Source organism: Lampris incognitus, chromosome 8 (genome assembly GCF_029633865.1).
Source record: "Lampris incognitus isolate fLamInc1 chromosome 8, fLamInc1.hap2, whole genome shotgun sequence".
Lineage (NCBI taxonomy): Eukaryota > Metazoa > Chordata > Actinopteri > Lampriformes > Lampridae > Lampris > Lampris incognitus.
The window spans coordinates 9,973,068-9,997,331 of NC_079218.1; the positions used below are offsets into that span (position 1 = coordinate 9,973,068).

The following is a 24,264-nucleotide window of genomic DNA, read 5'->3' on the forward strand; positions in this document are numbered from 1 at the left end:
GCGGAACCTTTGGCTCCGGTGTTTGTTTGCGCACGGCTTGTTTACGCCGTCGGGCAAAAATAATGAACGCTTTCCTCGTTCTCATTTTAGTTTTGTCGTACTTCGTTTGGATCAAATGCATTTACCGTCGACACCGGCGGTGTTTTGCCAAGTCGGTCAAGTATCTGAGGAATTCTCTACTGAGCACAGCAAAGTCATCCCTCGAATCGCGCGCAGACGGCGCGGACATTAGAGCGTTGATCGTCGCCGCGCACCCAGACGACGAATGCATGTTCTTTGCGCCGACGATCTTAAACCTCGTGGAATTAAAGGCGTGCGTTCACTTGCTGTGCTTATCTCAAGGTACGGCGATCACTCCCTTGTTAAGTAGTGAGGCGTTTACGCGATAACATGTTGGTCGACGGGTGAACAAATGTTGAGTGTTAGATCTGTGAGCTACCAATAAGACACGTCAGCCCCTAGTCGTATCGAATCCCGCACCGGGCAAGAAAATAACCGGTTACAGCTCTAGAGCGTTTTACTTTATTTTGTCCCCATTCTTCTGAGCACATTCGGTCCAACTTTGTCGTCGCTCAATGTACAAATGCGTCGCCAAACGTGGACACACACCGTGCATAGGGGGGGAGATGGCGAACATCTCGATCTAAGTGAAAAGCGGAGGTGCACGGAGGCATCAAACGCGACTTCTTGTTATACTGCTAATAACGTGGTGCAAGTAGAGCACTTGCAAAGCGACTGGATAACTTGGGTGAAATATTTGACCTCCAAAAAAATCGCAAAGCAGCCCCGCGTTGTTATTTTAATCTCAACGAAACGACTGGGCATCTTAAAAAGAATTCAAATGCTATTTACCGTTGTTGCGTCGCCATTGATTACCTCAGGTCACGGCTGGTTTTATTGTCCTCAGAGGGGACAAGTTGGCTGCTCGACGGTGTGCAGGCTAGTGATGCTGTTGTGCGCGCTTCTCTTAAAGGGACATTTCACGTTTTCCAGTAGACGCGCAGTCCCAGTCGTTACCGTCAACGTGTGTTCGCGACCGTCTCTAGTCACTTAAGATATGTAACCGACACTTTATCAGCACTTGTTTTGTGGTTTCTTAGGAACTCCGGTCCAAGTCAGTAACCAGTGTCGTCTGAAACATTATTTTAAGTGTGTTCAGTCAACACGCATGTCATTGAGATAATCTTCAGCGCTCATTCTGCTTGGGATTTGTGCGTGCTTCGCCGACTCGCGCAGGCATTGTCACTAAAACGTTATGACTGTCGACTCCAGCATCAACCCAAATGAAATAAGCCCAAGTGCGTTGGGTGAACCAAAACGCAGCAGGCTCCTAAGTTGGATCGGCTTCTTAAAAAAAGGGGGGGCGTTTTCATGCTCTCAGAGTTAATGAAAGAGTTTGCTGAAGGAAAAATTAGGGTATTGTATACAAATGAATAAATAAAATCAGGAAAACTAACTCATCAAAGCAAAATCAGAGACTTTTGGAAATCTTCTAATACAGTGTTTCTCAACCCAGTCCTCAAGGACCCCCTATCCTGCAGATTTTCATTGTAACCCTGCATAGGTAGCCCTGCTTGTACTTACTCGACCAATCATCTCGCAGCACTTAATTATGCAAGGTGTGCAACGTCTGACAAATTTCATTGCTGATTGGTTGAATAACTACAAACAGGTACACCTATTCAGGGTTGCAAAGAAAATATGCAGGATAGGGGTTCCTTGAGGACTGGGTTGAGAAACACTGTTCTAATAGATAGTGTCACTCAGCAATACACTCCCGTAGTTGCAGTACTTCCATTAAGTGATTACTTTTTACATAATGCCTGTTGTGTTCCAATGTGACCAAATGTCCCTGACTCATCAAGACCGTCATTGCGTAACACCATTTGAATGTTACATCTCTAGTCACGTGCTTGACATTTCCTATTGCTAGTAGTAGGTGGTGGTGGTAGAAGTGTTTTTACTTTTTTTTTAGAGCATCTAAGTGGAATTAACTAACAGGATGAGGAATTTCATTCTACGTTATATGCAAATCCCAACTTTTCCCTCAAATGTTGCACAGGAAATTATTACAATCAAGGAGCCGAGCGTAAAAAGGAACTTGTCAACAGCTGTGCGGTGTTGGGGATACCAGCCTCCAGGGTCACCATAGTAGATCACAAGTAAGTCCACGTCTGCACCATAACACATAATTCCAAAATACAGAAAAGACTGGACTCTCCGTCTCAAATGTTTAAACCACTGCACTTATTACAAGGCTGAATGAGGAAAAGAAATATCTAGACGGTTCTTCGATTTCACATAAAAAGTAATTGAAACAAATCTGTTGAGTAGTACAAGTTTGAGATAAAATTAAATGAAAACATAGTAATTCTTAAAGAAATTTGATTATTGCCGCATCTAAAAGTCCTTCAAAAATATGCGATCGATACAATAACATAAACATAAACCGAACACCATGAAGCTAATGAGACAAAATAAGATACTGTTAGTTATACAACAAATATTTGTGACAAAAAACAAAATTTAAAAACATCAAACATAATGAATTTGATGCAGTGTCTTCATCTTTGTGATAGATAGAAAACTCCAATTGGCCTGAAACATGTAGTTGTGTTAACTATTAACAGATTTACATATCAAAAACATTTTTATCTGTTAATAGATCTCCGAAATAACTTTTTACATGCAGTTTGTGCGCCATCGGCTCTCCACGTCCGTCATCGGCTCTCCACATCATTAGATCACAATTAGTTTATCGCTATTTTTCTTAATAAACAAGGGAATCTAGTTTTGCATATACAATACGTAATGATGCTTTTTTTTTTAAAGCGGTTGATGGTAAAAGTGCAATTCCAAGAAAAATGCTTGCGCTACCGTAGGATCAAGCTCCAGCTGTCAAATCCCAGCATGCCTGCCTATTAGATCGCATCATGCCCTTCCCCCACACCCAGGACAAACAAGTCGACTACAAATCAAACTCGTCCATTCTTACCACCGCAAACCCCACTGAGTCTGGCCTGATGTATTAGCCCTCTATATGTCATGGGGAATTATTGGGGAGGCCTCAGGGGCATTGAGAGGCTTTCCCTGTGGGACACACTCAGTATCCATGAAAACATCCATGAGATTCCAACTTGACATTCTATTAATCTGCTGTTTACTTCATCTATCTAGCTATATAGCTAACTGGCTATCTATCTATCTGCCTGCATTAGATTTGTGCGTGGTCTATGAATTTTTTTAATTCTTCTAACTTAAAAGATTTTATCAAAAGTTTGAAAATTGAAGGTGATGTTATTTGGGTGCATCCGGGTAACTGCCAGGGCATCCAGGGAAGGGGGCTTTCTTAGGAGAGGGCTTAGTAATCAAGGTAATTATTCAACAATGAGGTTATAAATTAAACTTTCTTATCAGCTGCTAAATTCTGTTATACAATATTCCTTTAAACTGGTCTCTTGGGTGCAGAGCTGTTTTGAGTTTTCTTGTCTGAGGATCTATGGATCAATTCTATGTTGCAGTACACACCAAAGTCTCTCAGTTACGTTTACATTGTGCCTGTTTTTTTTGTTTTTTTTTTCCTCTGGGAGGATTAGTCGGGAGAAAACATTCGCGCATTCCAGTCTGCATGGCAATCCTGAGCTAGATTGATCACTGCGACTCATGTTTACTCATTCTTATCTATTCACAAAGTCTGTAGTGCCCAAGAGTAACATGGAGTCAAGTGAAAAATACATGTTCACAAGTTTATGACAGCATATCAAAACTGTATAGTCTATGCAGTAAAACCCAGGTCTCTCCGAATGTTTCTGTCACCCTGAAATGGTGGACTACATACAAAAGAATTTGTGGTTCATTGGGAGTTCACTCATTGTGTCTGTAAACAGCTCCAAGTTAAAGGTGACAGACTGGATTTGAAGCTAATGAGCAGCATCATTTTACATTCAGACTAAGCACTGAGTCAGACCAACAAACAGTGACAGCATTCAAATACAGATTAAGCTCGCTGTATTTCTGCTGTCCATTATATTTTGTTTCAGTGCTACAGCTCCTAGGTTTCTGGTCCCCTGGCGCTCACTGTTGGCATGGGCGTGTTTCAAAGAAAGTACTGGTAAAAAGGCATGATCGAGACCGGGATTTTTCTCCGGATGAGGCTAGCAGTTTTACTAGATCCCCCCCCCCCTTCCTGGAGTTTCTGAGAACTTGTGGGCTGCCTACATGTGAGTCTCTACACGTTGGCTTGCCAGGAGAGGCGTACGAACTCTGCCGCTAACCTGGAAACTCAATGCAATAAGCTGGCTGCCTGCCCAGATTGTCTGCCCCACAGAACATTGGTTAGTGTGTTGAACACACACACAGACATATACACACACACACATGCAGACTTTGCCGTTTTATCATCTTGTGCACACAGAACATAGCTGAACTTTGATCTTGGTGCTGTCTGCATTTCTGCTGAGCCGGAGTGCCGCCCATTTTCCCTTTCTGTGTTATTTGTTGTTTTCCCAAGAACACACGCCTAATCTGCTCTTTGAGAACCTCCTCAGTCCCGCTCCCTCTCCGCCTCCCTCACTCTCACTGTGTTCCCCCTCTACTTCACCCCTCCCCTGCCCTCCCCTCCCCTTCGTTCCATGTCTTCCGAAGCCAACTGCCAAGGACCATGGGATATATTTTGGCACTGCTCTCAGAACTCCCAATGTAGGTCATTCTGAACTGTTTGTCTTTCGGTGTCTGTAAACGGCGAGCCAGATTTTGGCTTCATTCCTATGTTCTCTAGTAAGTATTTGCAGTCATACATCTTCACATGTCCCTTTTTGTCCTAGTTGTCACTTAAATGCGCACACATCTTGGGGGGAAAAGATACTTTCCTGGCATCTAGAGGGTTAATAAGATGAACCTTTGTGTGTGTGTGTGTGTGTGTGTGTGTGTGTGTGTGTGTGTGTGTGTGTGTGTGTGTGTGCGTGCGTGCGTGCGTGCGTGCGTGCGTGCGTGCGTGCGTGCGTGCAACTCAAGTACACAATGGCAAGGCAGATCTTAAAGTCACAGAGGGAGATTTGTTTCAAGTGTCGCCTGCACGAAATGGCCATAGATTTAGAATTAACTACACCCATTTACTGTAGGGCTGGGAGAAATTTCATTTCCTGTCACTTATTGTATTTAAGTAGTGTTGTATCGGGATGAAATTTGACTTGTCATATCGTGATAAACAATTTTGTTGTCTTAACGATAACGAGAATCTTTGCCCAAAGTTTCTCACAGAATGAGCTGTAGAATATTTAAAGGAGGATTAATTGAAAACTAGTTCTGGCTTGATAGTACACTTTACATTAAAAACAGTTAACTATGATAACATTCAGCCTTACTGTTAGACTTTGTATTTTTGTATGTATGAGCAGGTATCATGGCGTATATTGATATTGTGTAAAATTCTCTATGATCATGATGATCATATTTTCCATATTGCCCAGCACTACTCTACTGTATGAGATAACAGTGATTTTTACTGTGACTCAGCTTCTGTGAGATGATTAATGTTGGAAACAAAGCCCACCTACATGCTACAGGTCGTCACATCACATGCAGCTAAATGCATGTCTTGTGTTCTCCTGCCTTGCCAAAGCCGAGTCCATGACCAAGAATTCCAACTGTGTCATTTTTAATCATTGCTTTATTTAAAGTCAGACCAAAATTGGGAGACTTAATATTTCCTAACGTCACATATTGTTTTAATCATAATGCCTTTTGCATTCTCTCGCTCTTGCAAAAAAAAAAAAAAAAGAGAAATATATATGTTACAGGTAATGTGAAAAAACGGTTAATGTGCAAACTACCCGGTTAATGTGCAGATTACCCAACAGGGCGGTTAATGTGCAGATTACCCAACGGGGCGGTTAATGTGCAGATTACCCAACGGGGCGGTTAATGTGCAGATTACCCAACGGGGCGGTTAATGTGCAGATTACCCAACGGGGCGGTTAATGTGCAGATTACCCGCCAGAACGGGTTATCTGCACATTAACCGGGTAGTCTGCACACTACCCGCTTGGGCGGTTAATGTGGATAGAACGAACCACATTATCCACATTAACCGGGTAGTCTGCTACTAGGCTATATTAGCCAGGTGAGGGAGGGGATCGGGCACATTTTTGTCTTTTTTGGTGGTTGTGTAAAAGTGCGTCTGAAAGGTATCGCCTGTTCATTCATTTTTCTTGCCTGATTGGCAGACAGGAATTGCATTTTGACATATTTTTTCGCTGCTTCTGCTCCTACATACTGGGCTTATAAAACCAATTTCATTCTGTTTTCATATCATCTAGTCTTAGTATTTTTTCCCGCCAGTACCCCTCTTCCATAAAGTGTTTTCTTTACCAGTCTGTCCACGGAGTGATTGCCATTTGGGATCGGTTGAATGACGCATGTCTCCAGTGAGAGTAGGCTATAGCAGCCTGATGGGAGATGGCCGAGACTGATATTTTTTTTCCACCCTTGTCAAATGTGTAGGCTATTCATTCATATCAGGGATCAGATAGAGAGCGAGGAGGGCTCATTTTTGTGTTCTTTGATGCTAATAGCCCACTTACACAAGTGGGGGAAAACGTTGATCTAAGACAGAATGATATCGCCAACGTCTGTTCTTTCATTTACCACAACTTGTGATTCCTCAGATGGCCTCACTTCACAAGTCATTAGGCTAAAGGCCTATTGCTGATTTAAATATCAAAATATCGTAAAAAGATGAGTTGCAGGTTTGTTCCATCCACATTAACCATCCAAGCGGGTGGTGTGCAGACTACCCGGTTAATGTGCAGATAACCCGTTCTGGCGGGTAATGTGCACATTAACCGCCCGGTTGGGTAATCTGCACATTAACCGGGTAGTTTGCACATTAACCGTTTTTTCACATTACCCGTAACATATATATCTCATCTCATCATCAGCTGCTTCTTCGGGGTCGGGTCGTCGGTGAAACATATGAACTATATGAAAGTTTTTCTATTTTTGTCTTATTCAAAGAACGCCCCCTAGTTCGGCTTCTCCCTACCAATCTTTTTTTTTTCCTCTCTGATTTTTGCGATATCGTCAGACACTCATTTACATACAGCCAATCGGATCAAAATAAACCCTGTCCGCCCTTACAGGCGACCCTTACTGCAACTTGTCACTCAAAGGTCAGTTATGAATAGTCATGAGGACTAGAGCACTCCCTCTCAGTTTTGGAGACGGTTTAGAACAGTCACAGATAAAAGTATAAAAAAATAAGCACAATATTAGTCATTTACAAATAAATAATTGTTGCTGAATGTCTTATTAAGCTGTGTTCACAGGAAAAATTAAATCTGATTGCTGATTTCAGTCTGACTCTAGGATCTGAATAGCTGTATTCATTTCCCGTTTCAGTAATGTGAGCCTTATCATCTCAGCTACCGTCACTGTCTCCAACCCTCTTGTCTCTTGCTTTCTCTAAATAATTTGCGGCTTTGTGAGCGCTCTTGGCTCTGACGTTCCTATGCACAGAGTGTGGAGTTATCTGCTCAAGATGATTTCGATTTGAAATGGGATTTAACGCCCGCTGAATAGGACAGCTGTGTTGACAGTATCTGGGGCCCCGGTGCACGTTGGGGCCTTTGTGATAAGGCCCGATCTGAGTACGCTCCGCTGCCTCTCCACTTGCGCTGGCTTGACATCAGTTCACTCTCTGAACACCATAAAGCTGCTTACTGGACAAATTCAGCCAATCTACCTCTTAATGACATTATTCATTTGACTGGAGCCTCTGTTTATCTCTCTCTCGCTCTCTCTTTCTCGCTCTCTCTCCTGCTGTCTTTTTTTTTTCTGTTTCCGCCCCCCTGCATCATTTCTTAATTGTACTTTATCATTGAGGTGTGGCTGGAAATGTCTCCTTGGAAGTTGTTGACAGCTTGACGCTTGTTTTTGATCAGATAAATAGCTTTATAAACAGAGCTGGGTCAGGGACATGTAAGCTTTGGTGAATTATAGTTTTGTTTTTTTGTCAATGGACAAACAGAATGTCTGCTGCCCTAAGTATGTTTCATTATACACTGCGAGTAGCCTTGGCTCATTCATTACCAGGCGGGGGGCGTACAGTAAATAGTGAAAACACCTCAGCTCTGACTGCATTAGTGCTTTATGGTCACTTGCTGACATAGAATAACTCTGTCTTTGCACTACAAAGCTAAATGACAACAACAGTGTTGATCATTGAGGGTTACCTTGATCAACAGTCTCGTTACAATTTTGAGATTGACAAATGCCACAAAATGTATCAGCTCTTACACAGGCTAGAAACTCGGTAGGTCTGTGTGTAAACAGTATGGCTCTGTAGTGTTGTCCTTGTAGCGGCGTCTCATATTATGCTGGGATGTTGTGGGCGTAATGTCGGCATGGAGTGACCTCACAGCTTTTCCCAGCAGGACATATAATCTGACTGTGCAGACAGAAGCCTGGCAGTCTCAGAAGGCTTGTGGTCCATGTGACCAGACTAAACAAGCCCTCTGAAACACACACACACACACACACACACACACACGTGCATACACTATCGCTCTCTCTCTCTCTCTCTTGCTCGCTCTCTCTCTCTCTTATTCGCTGTCTTGCTCGCTCACACACTCACACACACACTCACACAATCCCTTTACTGGGCCAAAGTTCAACAACTGCATGCAGATGCCTGCAAGCAATTAGATGTCCACATGCGAGCTACAAATGGGGACTGGGAAGGCTACTCTAGGACATTTTGCACTGTTGCCATAGTGAAGCCCTACACTTTGCCTGCATCCTGCTTAGAGAAAGGTCAGGTGTCTATCTTTTGTTCCTTTTCCCCTGCAAGTTTGCTTTTGCTGAAGCTAAAGCACTCAACTGTCAGCTCTAATCTTTATTTTTTTTATATTTGGGCAATAATTAAATATTTTAATTTGTCTTTCAATGCAATTGTATCAGGATGAAATTTGAATGTGGTGTTGCATTGCGATACGCAATTTTGTTGTCTAAATCAGTGATAACGGGAATCTTTCTAAAATATCTCACAGAATGAGGTCTGAAATATTTGAGGGCGTATTTGAAAACTAGTTTTGGTTTGATATAGTTTACATTACCAAACAGCTCAATGTGATGAGCCTAAGCTGGGGTCTTAAATGTGGTATTTTTGCATATTTAAGTAGATAATGTGATGTACGGAAACATTGTATAAAATTCACTGTGATTATCATGATATATGTTATTTCATATCACCAAGCACCAATTTTTTCAATTGTTTTTTTTTGGGTTTTTTTTTTTGTTTTGTTTTTTTTTTTGATGGATGGATGTATGTAAAACCTCTGCAAAAAAGTACAATTTAAAAGCAAACGTGTTGGTCCAGGATTCAAGATATGAAACTAAAATGGGTTAAGATCGTTTATTACTGTGGTCTGTATCTAGGCCTCTGTTGCTATACATGGTAAAATCTTTACATTACAAATCCGTATCAGTCCTCCTGGTTTTTATTTGATTTCAGTGTTTCAGGCAAAGTGAGATTGCCCTTATCTAAACCTATTCTTTTTCTTCTTTTTTTAACTGTACTGAAGTTGGGCCACATTTATCATTATTTCTGACAGGGTTTCACATAGTTGTTGAATTGTGTAGTGGGGGGAAAAAACCACTAATCTGGTATTTTAAGCTACTGGTGTGGCAATGTCACAGTGGTATTTTCATTCAGACGACAGACCATTATAAACTATCTCTGAACTCCGACCTCAGACCCAGACCCCGGTGCCCCAGCCCCTGTCATACAACTCCCCCGCCTCTCTCTCTACACACACACACACACACACACACACACACCACCCTACCCCCAACTATTGCCTGACCCTGCTACCGCTGGCAGCTGTTAGATTTGTGTCCTAATCCATCACCTCCATGTGCCGGCTCCACTGTCCTGCCTCATTGTTTGGAGCCAAGGGGTAGGCAGGGCAACCGCTCATCCCCCCGACCCCAAACACACACATACACACACACACACACACACACACACACACACACACACACACACACACACACACACAGAGTCACACCACACCATCTTTGACATATCAAACCATTGCTATCGCTCATGTCATCAAGCCCAGCCCACTGCACTTCCTTCCTAGCCTTTCTTTTAGTGACTAGATTTTAATTTTGTGTCATTTTATTTGTTTGTTTTTCAGTTGTACAACATGTGCTGCATTGTGTTATGTTGGCTTTTAGCATCCATTTGCCTCTGCCGAGTGGTCTGTAGAAGAGAAATGGTTAGCCTGGGAGCAAGCTGGCTACGCCTCCATTTCTCCTGAAGCCTTGAGGAGCTTTTTGTTTTCAACCGACCTACTTTGACCCGAGTTCGACTGACTTCCACCGTCTCTCTCTCTCTCTCTCTCTCTCTCTCTCTCTCTCTCTCTCTCTCTCTCTCTCTCTCTCTCTCTCTCTCTCTCTCTCTCTCTCTCTCTCTCTCTCTTTGTTTTAGTGTCTGATGCAAGTCAAGTCAGTTATATTTGTATAGCCCAGTATCACAAATTACAAATTTGCCTCAGGGGGCTTAGACCCTCGCATCATATAAGAAACAACTCCCTAACAATATAAACCCTTTTAACAGGGAGAAAAAAATAGGAAGAAACCTCAGGGAGAGCAACAGAGGAGAGATCTCTCTCCCAAGACAGACGGATGTGCAATGGATGTTGTGTGTACAGAATAAAACATAATTTACAGAATACAACATTGAAAGAAGATAACAGCATTATAATGGAATTATAAAATATACGAAGATTATGATGAGAATGCCAAGCAGTGTCCAGATGGCACTGGAACAGCCCAGGACTTGAGCCCATGACTACCATCACCATGTAGATCTGGCAGGAGGACAGACTGCACATGCACACAGGGGAGACTCACGTCACACCATTCTCATGACATTGGATAAGAGACGAGAAAAAACATTAGTCGCACATCGGAGTGAGAGAAAGATATAACATTGAAAGAGGATAACAAAATTGGGGATTTATAAGCTATATAAAGAATGTGATTAGGAGGATGCCAAGCAGTGTCCAAGTGGCAACCAGCATCACCATGAAGACCTGAGAGGAGGACAGTCTACACATGCACACACGGAGAAGAGAGAAAGGAGAAAGGAGAAGATATCATTCAGAGAGAGAGAAAAGACGTGAGAGAAGAGAACGGTTGCAATAGTTAATAATCTATACTCTATAATATTGTCGGCAGAACCATGCTTGGTAAATTTATTGAGACAGAAACTGACCCGCCATGCAGTACAGGTCATGAAGTACTCAGTTTAAAGGCAACTAATTGTAGGTTGAGGCAAAAAGATGAGTTTCAAGTTTGGATTTAAATGACTCAACAGACTCTGATTGTCTGATGGCAGCAGGCAGGTTATTCCACAAGAACGGGGCCTGATAGTAAAAGGCCCTGCCACCAGCTGACTTCTTTTTAACTTTGGGTACAGACAGGAGCCCTGTATTTTGAGAGTGGAGAGCTTGAGATGGAATATATGCTTTAAGAAGCTCAGACATGTATGATGGGGCAAGCCTATTTAGGATTTTATAAGTCAACAGAAGCACCTTGAAGTCTGATCTAACATGGATAAGGAGGCAAGAATTGATCTAATATGGTCACAGTTTCTAGTTTTAGTTAGGATCCTAGCTGCAGCATTCATGTGGCCAACCCGAAAACAGAACATTACAGTAATCAAGTATGGATGAAACAAATGCATGTATTAGAGTCTATGCATCAGACATGGACAGGAAAGACTGAATTCTAGCTGTTATGTAAGTGAAAAAAGGCAGTCTTGGTGATTTCTTTAATGTGCTTATCAAAGGAAAGGCTGGGATCAAACGTAAGATTTTTGGCTGCCCCACTTTGGGAAATTACAGAGTTGTTGATTGTTATCGTTGATCAAATGGGTGTTGGTGTCTAGCAGGGCCAACAACCAGCATCTCGGTTTCATCCACATTTAAAAGCAGGAAATTTAGTGACATCCAACTTTTCACAGTAGCCAAGCAGGCCTCTAAATTAATCATTTGAATACAATCATCAGCCCTTATAGTCACATATACAGCTGAGTATCATCCGCATAGCAATGGAAATTGTATTCCATGACTGCGTATAATTTGGCCAAGAGGTGAAATATAAAGAGAGAAAAGTAGAGGGCCTAGAACTGAGCTCTGATGTACGCCATGATTAATGCCAGAGAATTTCGATGTAATATTATTATAGCAGACTCACTGTGTTCTTCCAGATAAATAGTACTTAGACCAAGAGGGAGCTAAGCCAGACACCAAAATTACAATGTATTCTGTCTAATAGTCTACAGTGATCAATGGTGTCAAAGGCTGCACTGAGGTCCAGTAGTAGAAGTACAGATGTGGAATCAGAGTCCATAGCAAGTAGAAGATTAACTACTCTGGTCAGAGCAGCTTCAGTGGAGTGACAGGTCCTGAAAGCTAATTGATGCATATGGATTTAGCCAGGCAAGGTTGAAGAACCAGGGGAAAGGATGTTTTTTTTTTATCTAACTAGAGAAATTTTATTTACTATATTTTAGCCATATTCTAAGCCGAGGAGAGATATTTGTGATAAATACTGTGCAGTCATTTCAGAGGAATCGGATGCTAAGGCCCCTACAATCCTTAACCTCTGAACTTTCTTCTCTCTCTCTCCCTGGAGGTCACATTCCAAAACAGCTAATTTTTTGAGTTTGGCTTGAATCTGCGTTGTGCAGATTTTTGCTTGTTTGCAAAAAGCACGATGACTCACATTTTATAAAAAAAAAAAATTAAATCCACCATTCTTGTGTATGTCAGCATGCTAGTAAATTTTATTTATGATATAGTAAAGGCTAATGGTGATGGGGGAGTATGTATTGCACATCTAATATAGGCCTACATAACCTAATCTGAAAGCTATTAATGTCAGTGTTGCCTTAAAACCTGAGTTTTTCTTCTGCTTTCAGAAATCTTCCAGATGACCCCAACGTAGAATGGCGCATCCCGTTGACCTCATCTCTTATCATGAATCATTTGAGAGCTCACTCCTTCAACATGGTATGAGTAGCTCTTTACTGAATTTGTGGATTGGTTCCTTTCCGAGCAATAACACAGCTGTCATTTGATATTAACAGACATTTTGTCTTCTTCTGTATGCAGATTTTGCTCATGTTCATATAGCTGTTGTGGGCATAAAACCTCATGAAACCTGTGATTTCTTTTTCTTTTCTTTTTTTATGTATGTGTTGCATCAGTTTTGACACCACAGGATCTCTGCTCATTATTTGGGCTGCACTGTGTTCTCTCCAGGGACCTTGAGCAGTGCATGTTGGCTTCCTTTTCTGCTTTTGTGTTGTACAAATCCTATTTGAACTCGAAATCAGCGTAAATATTGCTTCTGCTACAGCAAAAAAAAAAAATTATTTTGGAGTTCATTTCCCATGCTTACATAGAGATTCTTATCAGGCACAATGATATGAGGTTCTGCACTGTTAGCTGAGAGGAATGTGTCACATTCTGGGTTATTCTCAGAAAAGACAAAATGATTTAGTGCTGTAAAAAAATAATCACCTACAGCAGTAGCAATAGCACACAAAGCTAATTTGGGAAGATGATGAAATAGGGACACAGCAGGATGCTTTCAGCTCTGCTCAGACCAAACAGCTTGATGCCTCCGTCCCCTAATCTGTTGTTCTTATCAAGAATGTCAAACCCAATTCACCATCTCCTCCCATCCTGTCATTGCTTACCAGCAAAGATATGCCTTTAAACTGAAAAAGGAGACTAGGAAAATATAAGGTATCAAAATCCTATAGAAAGTATCTTATACTTCTTTCACTTTAGTCATATCTGTTAAGGGTAAATTCACAAATTCTGATTACTATCAACTTCGAGTCAGGGTTAGCATTTAGTGTGATGATTAGCTTCAGATGATATTATTTGCTTTGCTTGGCTGCATCCTGTTCACTACAAAAATGGATGCCTTCTGTTTTATCAAATGTAATATTAACATTTGTACTTGGCTTTAATTTTCCATACATATACCAGCAAGGCTTTTGAAGGAATGTGGGAGTTTTTTTCTCCCTGTACAAAGTTCACACATTACTTGGAATGGTGGCTAGTTGTTCGGTTTCAGACACACGGTCATGGTGTGCTACACCTCAGCTGAACAAATGCCATCTCTTTAGCCGAGCAGTTTTTTTTTTTTTTGCCTTTGACCTGATTTTCTTCTCTTCCTCTGGTGTGCAAAACATACAGGCAACAAAAAGGCTTTTAAATATCAGTTGTCTTGCCAAACAGCTCCACTCTCGGACGCATACGAAACCCTTCTATTAGCCTATAACAAACAAATATCTTCCTCCTTTTGCATGCTGTAATTCAAATGCTCTTTTAGATTCATAGATTCTAGCTTTCTTTTTTGCAGCCCAATGGCATATTTTGTTGTTTCAGGTGCTGACATTCGATGGAAGAGGAGTGAGTGGCCACCCTAATCACATAGCCATCCACAAAGCAGTCAGGTACCACCTAAACTTCAATATGTTGGATGCAGAGGGACATCCTTTTGAAGCCCTCTTATGTTCAAGGACGAGGTGTCCTCAGAAATAGAGCGCTGCCTTCACATGTGCTCAGAAACCAGACCTTTGGGCAGCATTCCAAGACTTACAATTATACACAACACACACCAGCCCAATGTACACAACACTTTCAGGCACACATCAGCATGCCTCTCTCCACATTTTGCCCACAGAGAAAAACACACCCACACACAAACACATTGATATTTCATCTGTTACATAGTTGAGAGGTCATCCAAACAAAGAGTCCTCGACTCCAGCAGATCTTAATAGCAAATTTTTCCCCGGGATGATGAAGTAGGAGGGAACGTCTGGTTTTGGAGAGGCCAGCCAAGTTGAAGTTGCATCAGACTATTTTGGGTTGTTTTTTTTTTTTTTTTGTGGTGTATGTTGCAATGCAGTGCGTCCCCTTATTCCGCTGACACCTCCATTGACCGTTGTTTTAGCAGTCATCTTTCCTTTGCTGACCATCTCCGGCTCCACGGTAATTTCCAGACTTCATTGTTTGATAAGCGCTATTCTCTCCAGATTGGAACTCATGCCTCCCATTAGGTTGGAACCTAGAGAGGTTGTCTGCACTATTTAAAAAAAAAAAAGTTTTTTTTTTTTTTTGACTGAGCCAAAATCCTACAGGTTCTCTGAATTTTTATTTCATGCAATATTGTGTAGGCAAATCTAGGAAGCATCATGGATTCAATGAGATGAGAGTCTGGAGGAGCGACTGACTGCAGAGATGTAAAGGAGACTCGGTGTGATATGTGAGGGTATCTATGGTGACCATAGCCCCTGAGTTGTGGTGTGCACTCTTACTGTGTAATGAGCAGCACGTGATAATTCATTAGATTATTAGTAAAACGCTAGAAATCCTCCAATCCTATTGTACACGATAGTACCTAATGACAGATGACACGGACGTTTTGGCTCAGCTGCAGTACTGCTTAGGCCTTTCCTGAAGACGTGCAGGTCTCAGTTCATCTCTCTGTAACTTATTGCCTTTGGAAATCTGAAACAAACCACAGCCATTGTTATAAGCGTTGCAAACACAAATCCAAACTAATAAGCCGGATGATCCCATTTGAATGGTTTTCCCTCTATGATTTCATAGAAAGTGATATTCTTCTTTTTATCCACCTACAGACATCTCACATTCACTGGCCAGGTACCTGATGGTGAGTTAAAGTCCCTGTTTTTGCCCAATTTATAGCACCATTCAGTTGTTGTTGTTGGATTTTTTTATGTTTTGCCTGTATTATCTGTGACCAGAAGAGTGCAGGTTTGAGCCCCTGGACCAACATGGAATTTCTCTCCAAGCAAAACTGCTTAGTACCAATAGTGTAAGACTGATATTGTACCGTCCAGGTATTAGTTAAGCACAAATATTTATAACTGTTTCTATGATAAGATCGATGGTACCAGTAAGAAACTTAAACATTTATACATGCTTATTGAGGCCTTTATCAATACAAATTCACACACACACACACACCCCCCCCATATGTTTTTCCATTCCATTCCATTATCCAAGCGGCTTATCCCAGTCGGGGTTGCGGGGAAGCTGGAGCCTATTCCAGCAGTCATTGGGTGGCAGGCAGGGCGTCACCCTGGACAGACCACCAGTCCATCACAGGGCCCTATTTCAGCAGCTCAGATACATTCTGTATTTCAAAATTCAAGTTTGATTTGGGGGAGGCACCCTATGTGCATGTGCGAGACCAGATCTCTCTCTCTCTCTGGTCTTGCGCCCCAGCCGCCCACCATTTTCTTATCTGGCTGAAACGAGGTTGGTGACTGCAGGTGGACTGTTGGTGGATGTCCATCATTGGACAGAGGGAAAACCTTCAATTCTGCAGCGCATGTCTCATCAGGTAAATTCTAAAATACCACAAAAACGAATGCTTACCAAGGAATGGATGCCCCCCCCCCCATATGTTTTATTTGAAAATACAAAAAAGAAAAGTGTGGGCCAGAGCAGTTGTTTTGTTGTTGTGCAGCACCCTCTACTGTCCAAATGACTTTTATGTGATTCATGTTTGTTCTACATATTTTAAACTGGTGGGGGTGCTGTTAAGTTGCCAGTGTATACGCAGCAGGAAAACACAAGCCCCAGACACAAGACGTCCTTGGTTTTTATTTTCCAATGCAAATACTCCATCCTGTGCATTGCATGGCTTTCTTTTAGGTTTTTACAGAATAGTAACTGTTAAACTCTTATTAAAATGCAGATGTAGACTGTCCTAGACTAAATCAAGACAACTCACCAGACCCCCTCTCTCTTAATTCATCCCCAAGCCCAGGAGCTTTATTATAACAAAGTCAACGTACTGGTTGCACGTGATCGGTTGTGGCTTGCAACAATGCCAGCGCTGAGTTTTTGTTTATCGCTCGTCACGTTGTGAACTTTATTGGTTAACGTGATCCAGGGTGTAAAATGAAAACTAGGACAAACTTTATGCCACGTCAAAGGTCAAGACTACAGACTCGTGACTCCACAGATATGGTAACACAACCCCACTGAGACTGAGTCGACCCACAGCAGAACCTGTCTAGCTGACTATAGCAGATCAGTGTTGTAGTCCTCAGCTGTTAAATGGCAGGATAACATCACCATATGTCCTGAGACCTCATGGTGAAGCAGCCCAGAGGATAGGATTTTTTTCTATCTAGGCCAAGGATCAGACCGGTGTTTGGGTCTTACCATAGGCACACTATTAGCTTACACTGAGTGCTGTTTGAAACAGTGGCACCATTTTTGATTGATTGATTGATTGATTTTTTTATTGATTTTTTTTGCCCTTATCAGGCTTATGGGCTGGACATTCCTATAAACTGACCTTGTCTTTGTGCCTCACTTATTTGGTTGGTTTTTAACATAACCCAGACATACAAAGGTTTCCCTTCCACCTTTATGAAATCACTACACCTGGGTGATATAATGTCAATAGTGTGATATGAGACCTAATATTGTCTGGGATTTTGATTATTGGAATGCTGTGATATATCTTTAAGCTGGAGCGGCATGGTGGCGCAGTGGTTAGCGTGGTTTCTTCACAGCAAGAAGGTTCTGGGTTTGAGCCCCCAGGTAGTCCAACCTTGGGGGGGTTGTCCCGGGTCGTCCTCTGTGTGGAGTTTGCATTGTTCTCCGCATGTCTGCGTTGGTTTCCTCGGGGTGCTCCAGTTTCCTCCCACAGTCCGAAGACATGTGGGTCAGGTGAATCGGCCATACTAAATTGTCCCTAGGTATGAGTGTGTGTGTGTGTGTGTGTGTGTGTGTGTGTGTGTGTGTGTGTGTGTGTGTGTGTGTGTGTGTGTGTGTGTGTGTGTGTGTGTGTGTGTGTGTGTGTGTGTGTGTGTGTGTGTGTGTGTGTGTGTGTGATGGCCTGGTGGCCTGTCCAGGGTGTCTCCCTGCCTGCCGCCCAATGACTGCTGGAATAGGCTCCAGCATCCCCGTGACCCTGAGAGCAGGATAAGCGGATAATGGATGGGTGGATGGATCCTATTCATATACCATTATATTGTGTATTTGCACCATTTCACCTTAGCAGCGATTTCTCATCTAATTCTTATGTACCGTCTTTTGAGATGTTGTGTTAAAAAGACTCATAAAATCTAATTCAGATTTTTCTTTTTTGATAGATTCACAATGTCACAATGTCATTATCATCTAGAAAAATATTCTGATGTGAATTTTAGTTCACATGCCTATTCACCAGGTGATTTTACTGATTAATCTGTCAGTTCCGGTGCACTGATCATTTATAATAGAGTCGCACACAAATGTCTTCATTTACAAGAAAGCTTTATTGGAAAGTGAGAACAATTTTTGGTCGTCAGATCTTCATGAGCTATATGAATAAACATGACAAACAGACCTGTGCATAAAGGGGAACATGAAACTCCAATCATAAGGCCAAGGCAATATTTTAAAGCCTTAAAGTCAAAACCTCAGAAGCCAAATCAAAACCTAATAAAGAGTGGACAGGTCAAACAAGTGATAAGATATAGGCAACCCAAAGTATTTACCAGTTAACAATAAAAATTCAAATGAGCAACAATGTGCTGATCGGCAGAGGTGGGACCAATTCATTGTTTTCCAAGTCAGAAGTAGTAAGTCTCAAGCCAAAACAGAAAAGTCCAAAGTCCTAAACTTTGAGTTTCAAGTCCTAAATGAATCATCATGTGCTCTTCATCAAATGTAATGCAATTTTAAAATTTTAACAAAAAAGTAATACTTACACTATCTGTTCATCCATTATCCAAACCGCTTATCCTGCTCTCGGGGTCACGGGGATGCCGGAGCCTATCCCAGCAGTCATTGGGCAGCAGACGGGGAGACACGCTCTTTAAAATTTGTATTCAATACGATTTGATTCTTTCAAAGAAACTATTATTCTTCTACGAAAACTGGCTACATGACGTCATCACCGACACCGCTGTGGATTTACCTGGATACCAACTTATTACGGCTGACCGGGACACAGCGGCATGTAGGAAATCAAAGGGAGGAAGTATGCGTTTCAACATCAATGACAGCTGGTGCTCGGATGCAGTAAAAACATACCAACACTGCTCTAGTATCCTGGAATCAGTTTTTATCGAGTGCCAGCCATACTACTCCACAAGAGAATTCTCATCTCTTATCCTCGTGAGTGTTTACATACCCCCGCAAGCCCCCATCCAAGAAGCATAACACTCGTTGACTGAGCAAATTTCCCCTGTAGAAAACTCTTAGCCGAATTCGGTAGTTCTTGTCATGGGAGATTTAAACTTGTGTAGTTTCTCACATGAACTGCCGGGCTACAAACAGCGGGTGACATGCGCCACACGCAACGGTAATACACTAGACCACTTTTACTCCACCATCAAACATGTGCGCTCCATCCCCCATGCACCAGTGAACGCTCAGATCACTCCATAATAACATGTGGTCCCAACACATAGACAGCAAGTGAAGAGGGCTACACCATCCAGGTCTACAGTACGGAGATGGACTTAAGAAGCAACCAACATGCTTCAGGATTGCATGGAGTCCACTGACTGGGAGTCTCTGAGGCCCTAAGGACAACAACAACTCATTTGTTGATACTGTATGTCCATATATCAACTTCTGTGAGCAGATCTGCCTCCCAACCAAAACCATCATAAGGTGCAATAACCACAAGTCCTGGATCTCCAATCAGCTCATGGAACAGGCGTCACAAGGTGATATGGATACATTCAGGCTGGCTAGACAGAACCTCAAAAAGGCCATCAAATCTGCCAGGAGGTGTACAAAGCCAAGCTGGAGCATGATTCAAGCACCAACGACCCTGCAGCTGTTTGGTGACAATAAGAAAAGTCCTGTAATCACCCCATCCCTTGGACTGGCTGACTGAACACCTTTAACACTAGGTTTGAGAGGTCCCCTATCACACACACTGATGTCCCATCGTCTAGGCCACCCCCATCACTCCAAGACCATCAGCCTACCCCAACCCATCTCAGGAATACAATCCAGAGCTATTAGCTGTGGTCTATCTGTCTCCCCCCTCCTTTCTCTCTCACCTTCACAGAGAAAGACATCCATAAGCTCTTCATATGCCTGAATTCAAGGAAACCTGATGTTGTGTCCCCGGCCACAGAGGCACTGCACCACCCTGCTTTCACCAATGTTCTTGTGCATTTTCACTCAGTCCATCTCTGAATGACCTCTGTCAACCTGTTTCAAAGCATGCACCATCATCCCAGTTCCAAAGAAGGACAGAATTAGGTGCCTGAATGACTACAGACCTAATGCTCTGACATCCGTAGTCATAAAGTGCTTTGATAGACTCATCCTGTCCTTCCTCAGACCAATCACATACCCCCTTCTGGACCCTTTAGTTCACCTACAGAGCCAGCCACTCCATGGATGATGCAGCCTCTACCATATACTACAGCACTTGGACACGCCCAGCACTTATGTGAGGACTCTGTTTGTAGACTTCAGTTCTGCCTTTAACACCATCCTTCCCGACTGTCTCCACACCAAGCTGCTACAGCTGCAGGTGCCCCGCCCCATTTCCAAGTGGATTATAGACTTCCTGACCAACAGGAAGCAACAGGTACGGCTTGGCACCCACCTGTCTGCCCCCCCTCACCACCAGCACTGGAGCTCCACAACGTTATGTTCTTTACCCTTATCTGTACTCTCTGCACACCAGTGACTGCACCTGCAGCCACCCCTTCATCATACTGGTCAAGTTTGCAGATGACACCACAGTCCTAGGTCTCATCAAGGACAATGATGGCCTACAGGAACACTGTCACAACTGGCAACATGGTGTTCAGAAAACAACCTGGAGCTCAATGTCAACAAGACAGTAGAGATGGTCATGGACTTCCATAACACCCAACCTCACATCCCCCACTACTAATCAACAACGGAGCCATGGAGGTGGTGGAGTCTGTTAAGTTTCTGGGTACCACCATCACCAACAAACTGAAATGGGAGACACACTCATCTAATGTCATCAAGCAAGCTCACGAGAGGATGTTCCTTCCACAGACTGCTCCAGAAGATGAAACATCTCCTCGAAAGGTCACAGCCAGTTCTACAGAGCCACCATCGAGTGTCCTCACCTTCTTCATCACTGTGTGGTATGCCTTATTCTCTGCCCACACCAAACACAGACTGGAATGTATTGTGCGAACAACCAGGCGGCTCACAGGCCAGGAACAGATGCACGTCAGTGTTCTGTTCGATGCCAGAAACCAGGAAGCGGGTCAGTAAATATTGGTGGCCCATCACACCTGGCTCACTGCCTCATCAGAAAACTTCCTTCTGGCTGCACGTTCTGCTCCACCAAGACTAGGACCACCAGACACCTTAACAGTTTTCCGTTTTTTCCTTAAGGCCATCACTCTCCTCAATAACCCATCTTAGCTCCCACTTCATCCCCCCACCCTCCTCCACATATCATCATCAATACCCCCCCCACACACACACACACACACACACATGCATGCATGTCTTTTGGTCTTTTGACACACACGCTGTATGGGATGGTACAACCCCTACTATGAACCCAACCGTCCTGCCAGGATTGTGCAATATGTACCATATTGTAGCATACAGTAGTATATATGTTACGGGTAATGTGAAAAAACGGTTAATGTGCAAACTACCCGGTTAATGTGCAGATTACCCAACCGGGCGGTTAATGTGCACATTACCCGCCAGAATGGGTTATCTGCACATTAACCGGGTAGTCTGCACACTGCCCGCTTGGGCGGTTAATGTGGATGGAACGAACCTGCAACTCATCTTTTTACGATATTTTGATATTTAAATCAGCAATAGGCCTTTAGCCTAATGACTCATGAAGTGAGGCCATCTGAGGAATCACAAGTTGTGGTAAATGAAAGAACAGACGTTGGCGATATATTCTGTCTTAGATCAACGTTTTCCCCCACTTGTGTAAGTGGGCTATTAGCATCAAAGAACACAAAAATGAGCCCTCCTCGCTCTCTATCTGATCCCTGATATGAATGAATAGCCTACACATTTGACAAGGGTGAAAAGAAATATCAGTCTTGGCCATCTCCCATCAGGCTGCTATAGCCTACTGTCACTGGAGACATGCGTCATTCAACCAATCCCAAATGGCAATCACTCCGTGGACAGACTGGTAAGTAACACTTTACGGAAGAGGGGTACTGGCGGGGGAAAATACTAAGACTAGATGATATGAAAACAGAACGAAATTCGTTTTATAAGCCCAGTATGTAGGAGCAGAAGCAGCGAAAAAATGTCAAAATGCAATTCCTGTCTGCCAATCAGGCAAGAAAAATGAATGAACAGGCGATACCTTTCAGACGCACTTTTACACAACCACCAAAAAAGACAAAAATGTGCCCGATCCCCTCCCTCACCTGGCTAATATAGCCTAGTAGCAGACCACCCGGTTAATTTGGATAATGTGGTTCGTTCTATCCACATTACCCACCTAAGCGGGTAGTGTGCAGACTACCCGGTTAATGTGCAGATAACCCGTTCTGGCGGGTAATGTGCACATTAACCGCCCGGTTGGGTAATCTGCACATTAACCGGGTAGTTTGCACATTAACCGTTTTTTCAAATTACCCGTAACATATATATATATTCTTATTTATGGTTATTTTATTTTATTATGTTTCTCCTTTTACTCTCACTCTTACTCAATTCTTATTCTGCTTTTTTTTTTTCTTATTGTCTCACTGCGCTATATCACCAAGGCAAATTCCTGTGCACATTCATTGTACATTTGGCAAATAGGGCAAACTCTGATTCAAAGTGGATCTGTAATTATGGAAATGAAGAGCAAATTGGCTGCACACGCTTTAAAAAGGGAAAGAAAAAAAATACATATATTTGGGCTTGGAGAAGGTGTCAAGTCTTTCAAAGTCAAAAGGCTCAAGTCCAAGTGAAGTCATGAGTCACTGGTGTTAAAACCAGTCTGGTTGCAAGTGTTTTTCAGTTTTGTCAAGGTTAAACTCATCAGATTTGTGACTCGAGTGTGACTGAAGTCCAATTCATGTAGCTCGAGTCCACACCACTGCTAATCAGTAAAATCACCTGGGGTGCTGATCGTTTAAGAAAAGCTATGCACGATTCATGCCATATGGTTGCCCGTGTCGGCCACAGCCTCTTAGTGAGAGAAGAGATTTAAGCCCCAACGTGATTCTAAGCCTGCCGCGTTGCACTGAGGTTCTCTGTTCATTAGTAACCGTTGCCTAAAGAGACTTCTACCCCATGACTGCCTGCTAGCTTGAGTAGTCCTTTGGTCAGTGTCCAAACTGTTAAACATTCTCGCTACATGTTGACGGTATAGCTTCAACAAAGTAGTGTGATGCTTTTCACTGTCGGGTTGATACCCCCGCTGATGTTGATGGCACCTCCAGTGTGCCGTTTAACCACCAAAAAGAGACAATGCCCTCTATATCCGTCATTCGCAAAATACACAACAACTTGATTGTATTCCACAAAGAACAGCCTGTGTGTCCGTTTGGCCAATGAACTGGGTAGCTGTTTGTTTAAGTAGTTAAATATAATGTTAATGGCTAACTGGGTCTCTGTTTCTCCCAGACTGCTGCATTCTCTCTTTGGTGACTGTTGGCCTTCTCAGAAAGTACCTCTCCTTTTTGGAGCTGCCCCTCTCTTGGCTACTCCCCTCACGTTTTTGCTGCATTGTGGGATTAGACGGCTACAGGCGTGCCAAGGTGAGACTCCAAAATAGATGGTTTGTTTCCCTCCATTGTTAAGAGGGTGCACATTTTGTATGCAAGTCCTAAACAGGTGAGCATGTACCTGGAGGGTGGAGGCAAGTAAGCACTGACAGTAAACGCTGTTTCTAGTTGGAATCCATCTTTATAAAATAACCAAATGCACGGACAGTAAACATTGAATTTTAACAACTGTCGACAATAAATAAAATATCCCATTCTGTGGTACGGTTATAAACCTGTGTTGCTCATATAAGCTTCTTTCTTTCTTTCTTTTCAGGAAGCCATGTTGTGTCATCGCACACAGCTCCTGTGGTTTCGCCACCTCTACATCTTCTTTTCACGTTACATGTTTGTCAACACATTCCAGATGATCCCGCAGGGTCCGAAGAACCTGAAGATTTATTAGTCCCTATCTAGAGTTCATGCAGGTGCACAGATTGTAA

At 42.7% G+C, this 24,264-nt stretch overlaps 1 protein-coding gene across 2 annotated transcripts; it reads left to right on the plus strand.

Moving 5' to 3' along the window:
- Positions 1 to 24,254, plus strand: pigl (phosphatidylinositol glycan anchor biosynthesis, class L). Of its 2 annotated transcripts, XM_056284778.1 has the most exons (7): positions 1 to 342; positions 2,063 to 2,162; positions 12,992 to 13,082; positions 14,475 to 14,542; positions 15,737 to 15,768; positions 23,682 to 23,815; positions 24,099 to 24,254. In XM_056284778.1, the coding sequence occupies exons 1-7, from the start codon at positions 63 to 65 to the stop codon at positions 24,225 to 24,227; spliced, it is 834 nt and encodes a 277-aa protein (XP_056140753.1). In that variant the 5' UTR covers positions 1 to 62; the 3' UTR covers positions 24,228 to 24,254. The 2 variants fall into 2 exon arrangements, with proteins under 2 accessions (XP_056140753.1, XP_056140754.1); XM_056284779.1 differs by lacking the exon at positions 15,737 to 15,768.
- The last annotated feature ends 10 nt before the right edge of the window (positions 24,255 to 24,264 follow it).

Bases quoted from the DNA above. Each gene is read 5' to 3' on its own strand.
- pigl (XM_056284778.1), top strand. From the start codon at position 63: ATGAACGCTTTCCTCGTTCTCATTTTAGTTTTGTCGTACTTCGTTTGG. The intron at 343-2,062 runs GTACGGCGATCA...AATGTTGCACAG, and splicing joins CTTGCTGTGCTTATCTCAAG to GAAATTATTACAATCAAGGA. The intron at 13,083-14,474 runs GTATGAGTAGCT...TTGTTGTTTCAG, and splicing joins GAGCTCACTCCTTCAACATG to GTGCTGACATTCGATGGAAG.